Source organism: Triticum urartu, chromosome 6 (genome assembly GCF_003073215.2).
Source record: "Triticum urartu cultivar G1812 chromosome 6, Tu2.1, whole genome shotgun sequence".
Lineage (NCBI taxonomy): Eukaryota > Viridiplantae > Streptophyta > Magnoliopsida > Poales > Poaceae > Triticum > Triticum urartu.
Window position 1 is genome coordinate 213,008,748 of NC_053027.1, and position 6,460 is coordinate 213,015,207.

At 44.1% G+C, this 6,460-nt stretch overlaps 1 protein-coding gene across 1 annotated transcript; it reads left to right on the forward strand.

Moving 5' to 3' along the window:
- Positions 1–4,546: 4,546 nt before the first annotated feature.
- Positions 4,547–5,823, forward strand: LOC125515966 (FCS-Like Zinc finger 3-like). The gene is made up of 2 exons (XM_048681441.1): positions 4,547–4,911; positions 5,033–5,823. The coding sequence occupies exons 1-2, from the start codon at positions 4,703–4,705 to the stop codon at positions 5,190–5,192; spliced, it is 369 nt and encodes a 122-aa protein (XP_048537398.1). The 5' UTR covers positions 4,547–4,702; the 3' UTR covers positions 5,193–5,823.
- Positions 5,824–6,460: the final 637 nt, after the last annotated feature.

The window sequence follows — 6,460 nt, forward strand, 5'->3', positions numbered from 1 at the left end:
CAAACGGCGGCGGTGGAGGAGGGCCACCAGTAGTTGTATGAGGATCCGTGCGTATAGCACGTGTAGGCGCCGAGGTTTTCTTTTTCTTGGATAATTTTAGGTGCGCAAGCTCTGTGCGAGCTGCACGCATATGCTTCTTCAGAACCTCTGCAGCGGCATCGGATACACATGCAACTTTAGCCAAGCTTGTAAAATCCATCTGCATGTTTTTTTGTCGCACTAGCCTTTTTGACAAAGGTGGCATTTCATCCTGTGGCACTTCCGCGGTGGTGGGCACACCAGGAACTGCCAGGGGAGTCCACCTACGAATGATGTAGTGCGCTGGTATTACATCCACTCCAAGGTGGGTAAATACCTTCAGGATATGGCAGCAAAGGATACCATCTCTGTCCATCTTGCAGCACTCACAAAAATAGTTGCCTGCATCACTTTCCACTGATACAAAATAGTGCCTGGATCCATATTTTGCAACCCACTCCCGGTTAGGCTCAAGCTCATATAAATGTGGACCACGGGGGTGTACATTGTACCTTCCAATCATCTCAAACTCATCCCGAAACTTCCTGTACAAGTCTCTTGTGTAGGCTTCATATGCTTGCTTTTCGATGGGGAAATGTGACCACAATTCAGTTTCCAAGTGCTCTGTCCTATAATCTTGCGCACCCTCCCGGACAAGCACATAGGTTTGAATCTTCTCATATTGCTTCACAAAGTTTAGGATAGAACCGTGCGGGTTCACATATCGCTTGAGGACAGCATTGAACCCTTCGCTTCATTGTGTTGATTGCAAGAATGGGAAGAACCTACGCTTGAAGTAGAACGGCACCCATGTTTGACGGTACTCATAGAGTTTGTCAAAGTGTGTGCCATTTGCAGCCTGATATTTGGTCATTAGAGCAGCCCAACTTGCCTCAAATTCTTCTGGTGTGAAGCTAAAGTCTACACACTCGTTGAAATCCTTTGATAAACCAGGGTTCCTTCCCAACATTGCCCCAAGCTTCTCTTGAGATTTTTTCATTATATGCCAACGACATCGCCGATGCACACTTGTAGGGAAAATGTTCTTAATTGATTCAGCCATAGCAATATCTTGGTCAGTTATGATGTTGTCAGGAGCTCGGCCATTCATTGCTTCAAGGAATGCACCAAACAACCAATCAAAGCTCGTTTCCAATTCTTGCCTAACAAATCCACACCCCAACATGAATGACTGCCCGTGGCGGTTAATGCTAATGAACGGTGCAAACGGCATGTTATACATGTTTGTCATGTATGTCGTGTCAAAGGAGACACAATCATGGTAAGCCTCAGCATACGCTCTGCGAGCTGCTCCATCAACCCAGAAAATATTGACAACCCTATCCTCCTCATCATATTTGACCTTGTAGAAAAAATCAGGGTCCATTCTCTGTTGATCCTTGAAGTAAGCAACTGTCTCAATCATATCTCCTTCCCTCTTGCCATCTTGTTCAAGCCGGATTTCAGATTTGATATTGCTTTAGTTGCATAAGGCACGATTAGCTCTGACCCATAAAATTCAGACATGATGTTTGTCATACGCCCTGCAACAATACATGAAAAAATTAGGCTTTGTTTGCATGAAGAAACACAAAGCAAGCTAGTTATTCAAATTACTAACTACCACAGAAACTCGTGAAGTTGCTTACACTACAAGAATCACAAGTTGCCTACTTTCTTATACAAGAACTTGCCTCGCCTCTAGGATGCCAAGGGTTTGTTTTTCCTTTTTCTATAGGTTGTACAATGGGCTAAAATAGACTGTATTCTTACATGGGACGCAAAGGTAAACACAATAAGTATGTGCAAGCAACTTGCTTAAAACAGAACAAGCAACTTGCAGGGAGCAAAAAAGGCAACTCCGTGTAAATTATTTTTTGAGAGGACCCACAAAGTTTGCCTACTTAATTGCAAGCAATTTTGTAGAAACCACAAAAAGTTCCCCATGTGATACCAGATTAGTTGGCAAAAACAGGAACTAAGTACAAGCAACTTGCAAAATAATAACAGGAAACTTTATGAAAAAATTCTCCTAAGAAAACAGAGTTTTTTTGGTTGAATGTATGCACAGACCTGTGGTCAAATTACAGTTATGAAGATTCTTCAGGAATAGTTTTTCTTCCGGAGGAATCCCTTGATGTGATTGGAGGTACTTAGTTAGTGATGGTTTGTCAACCAATGCATGATTGTGTTCACGAACAAAGAAAATCACCTCCCACCGGCTGTCCATTAACTTCACAACCATTCTTGCTCTGCACCCTGTTTGGACTATTGTATCTCGCTTTCTTTTCTTAGGTTTCTTCTTCTTTTTACACTCATCATCAAGGAAGACAATCTCATCATCCTCAACATCATTGCCATTTGCATTCAAATCTTCAATCACATCTAGGACAGGGGCAGTTTCCGCACCTCCGTCATCAACTTTCGGTTTTCGGTATTTGTTGCAAAAAAATTGTTGCTTCTCCAGCAAACCAGATTTTGTTGATTTCCTGGAAGTGTTCATCTTGATTGAAAACCCAAGTCGGAGAGCATAGGCATTATAGTGTTCTTTTGCACCCTCGAGAGTATCAAACCTCATGCCTATGAAAGGCTCTTTTGGTTGTGACCAAGCTTCATCATCATTGTCATTTCCCACAACACCCTGTCCAATAGTTCCACCTGTCTCTCCAATTGTGGTGGTGTCATCAAAAGTATCACCTTCTGTCTGCATAGCTTCTTCAGGTGCAGCAGGAGCATGTTGGGTGCTGATGGGATTAGGCGATTCCCCTACAACTTCATTGTAGACACCACCAGGTAGTGGGGCATTAGGCTGCGTGCAGTACATGGGGTCTTCAACTCCAATTCCACCCGTAAAACGCACTTCAGAATGACCATCATCATCAGGCATTTCATTTAAGTCAATCATCTCCACCCTGTTTTGACAAAAAAGGAAATAATGATTGTACAGGCAACTTAATAAGGCAACTCTAGAAGCAAATGTTCAATACAGATTTGATGCAATAACGAATGTTCATTTTCTGTTTTTGCACTAATATCTTTCAATGCCTTTCATTCTGCAACTATGATTTATGATTCTGTTTATCCTTTGTTCTTTCTGTTTATCCTTTGTTCTTTTATCAGGAAATGCGAAAAAGCGAAAGAGATGGTTTATGATTCTCCATTTTCTTCGTGTCTGAATGAAGTTATAGTGGCAGATATATGAACAAGGCAGAAGAATACTATGTAGTCTTTCTTATACTATTATGAAGTTCACTTGCCTAATGTCTCATAACTTTCTGGTTCACTTCTGCCAAAGTTCTATCTGGGGTTGCCACAGGTTTTGTATACATGATTCACAATTACTGAAGCACCGTTTCTTATTGGTAGTAAGGTTGTGAAGTTGGCAAGGAAGTCGAAAAGAAGGCAACTTATTAGGTACTTCTCTCCACCCATCTCTCATGCTACATATCTTTTTCTGCATTACTGAATAAAAACTTCTTTGTTTATAGCACTTGCATGCAGTAGAAACAAGACTTGCCTACATTTGTATTACAGTACTTGCCCACATTTTTTATCTCATCAACTTGGCTAGCCCCACTATACATGAAATTTTACATCTGATCTTGAATTTTTTTTCACAATGCCCAAAAGAAGGCATCTTATTAGGTACTACTATCTGTTCTAGAACAAGACTTGCCTACATTGCATTACAGCACTTGCCTGAACTAGGACAAGACTTGCCTACATTACATTACAGTACTTTGCCCAATTTTTTTACACTACAACATTTGCCTGCGAAAAGAACATGATTTGCCTACATTTTTCCCAAAAACTAGTGCAAATGCATACATCCCAACAAAAACTAGGGGGGGGGGGGGAAACAGAACTTGCCTGCAGATATAACTCAACTTGCCAACCCTGTCGACTCAACTTGCCCACAAGCATGTGTTTTTTTGGAACAACACCTGCTTTTCCAGATCTGAGTCTTTTGCTAACCATGTGGATGCTAATTCTTTACAATTCCTATGCTTTTTTGACCTTTTTTTTGTCCCTCCTATGTCTTATGCTTTTTTTGACTTGCAAATCCTTTTTTTTTTTGGTGCAGCAAAGAGGTTGGCCATGGGGGGAAGGATGAACATACACTTACCAGCAGATGTAGGAGAAGGCAGGGCTAACAGGGGAGGAGGTGTGGGGCAAGAGTTTCCTGGTAGGTGCTGTTGGATTTTTGAGGCTGGGTCAAACTTCAGCTGTAGCCATGGAGTTCTGAATCTAGTGTCAATGGCGTTCTTGGGGGGGGGGGGGTGGACGAGGGGACGAAGAAGGGAGCCACCGCGTCAGGTTGGGGAGAAAAAGGAGGATGAAGGAGGCGCCCACCAAGGGCTAGCGTAGGACCGACGCGCGATGTGTATCCCCTGTTTTCTTTTCTGTTAGGCATGTGCAGGGAGGAGAATCCCCTGTTTCCTTACGACAACTGGCAGGGGGCTGTCTCCCTTGCCTTTTCTGGGCGTGCGCCCAGACCAACCAACGAGCCAACGGATGCTGGCGAGCAGCGTCCCTTCCTCTACATGTTCAATACCGCAGCACACACACTCCTCACTCTTTATAAGCACCAACCCCCTCCCTTGAAAGAAAAGATCTCGCACTCGAAGTAGAGAGGAGCTAGGAGAGAGTTTGATTAGCTAGCGAGAAGATAGGCATCCCCTTCATGGCTGGCCTGAGCGTTCTCCTAGAGACCCACGAGAGCAACTCCATCAAGGCCAAGATCATCAGCAAGGCCACTCTCCATAGCCCCAAGATCTCCTCGTCCCCTTGGTCGCCGGCAGCGAGGCCCACCGCAAGCACGGGTTCCTTCTTGCAGCGCTGCTTGCTGTGCCACAAGGATCTAGCCGAGAACAATGACATCTACATGTACAGGTTAGCTAGCTAGATTGCACGTGCAGCTGCATCAAGAAGCTACCTCCTATATAATCGATGCACAACCGATCTAGCTAGTTTGTTCGTTCATGTCTGATGTAGATCCATGGTACTACTGCAGAGGTGACAAGGCGTTCTGCAGCGTGGAGTGCCGGTGCAGGCAGATCTTCATGGACGAGGACGCCGGCAGCAGCTTCTGCGCCAAGGGCGCCTCCACCGCCGCCGTGCGGTCCGACCGCCGCGCCAGTGCCACCGGCGGCGGCGTGAGCTTCGCGTTCTGATGTGCTGCCTCCAACACCAAGCAACCGGATGCACTTAGTGCTAGCACGTAACGTACGTGTGCAAAAGCAAGAAGAAAAGAAAAGAGAGCGGTTTAAAGAATGGAGTTAAGTACTACCGCCGTTATGTGACAGCTCGTCGGCAGGGGCCCACAGGCGACGGGGAGCGTACGTGTCTCATGGCCGTACCTAACGGATAAGATGGCCGGACAGCTGGCCCCACCTGACGCGGATCAGGATCCAGTAAACTGACGACACTTTTTTTTATTCTTTTATTATCATATCACGTCTCTCCTCTCTTCGGTGGGGATTAGCTTCTGCGCGAAGATCAACTAGAACTTACTGTTAATCATGGTGAGAGGATGAGCTGACTGAGGCAGCTTGCAATCTTTTTGTTGGTAGCTTACCACGTCAGCCGCTTGGTGGCTGACTGAGGCGGCTGTGGATGTGGTTGTGTGATACGTACAAGGATGGAGTGATTGGGATAGAGAGTTTGACATGCCTGGCGCCTTGCGATTTTGTATTCTATTTCTGGGTGTAACAGTGCTAGCCGGCATTAATTGGTGTATGTGGTTTGAAGCTTTGGATAAGAATTTTGCGTTAATAATGGCAACTCCCTCTTTTTCATGCTTTCTATAGTTTGTTGGACCGTAAGCTTTTCTAATTGGAACGTTTTCCATTGGGCCTTCCCTCTTTCTATTGGGCAACAAAAATAGTATGTCTATTACTCCCTTCGTTCCTAAATATAAGTTTTTTAGAGATTTCAATATGGACTACATACGAAGTAAAATGACTGAATCTACATTTTAAACTATGTCTATATGCATCCGTATCTAGTCCATATTGAAATATCTAAAAAGACTTATATTTAGGAACGAAGAAAGTACAAGATAAAGGTTATGTGAAAGAGAAACAACAAGTTCGAAACACTATCAGGAAAATACGTTCTAAAGTGCTTGCACTCGGACATATACATCCGTATCTAGTCCATATTGGAATATCTAAAAAGACTTATATTTAGGAACGGAGGAAGTACAAGATAAAGGTTATGTGAAAGAGAAACAACAAGTTTGAAACACTATCAGGAAACACGTTCTAAAGTGCTCGCACTCGAAACACTTGCTACGCGACAAAACCCCGCTACCACTGCCATCATTACAGGCGGTATGGAAAGATAATAGGGACAAGCAAAATAGAAGTAGCAACCAAGCTCCATCAACATTATCACAAGCACCGCACCCAAGTGCACACGAGCCAGCTCTAAGACCTTC

Bases quoted from the DNA above. Each gene is read 5' to 3' on its own strand.
- LOC125515966 (XM_048681441.1), top strand. From the start codon at position 4,703: ATGGCTGGCCTGAGCGTTCTCCTAGAGACCCACGAGAGCAACTCCATC. The intron at 4,912-5,032 runs GTTAGCTAGCTA...GTACTACTGCAG, and splicing joins AATGACATCTACATGTACAG to AGGTGACAAGGCGTTCTGCA.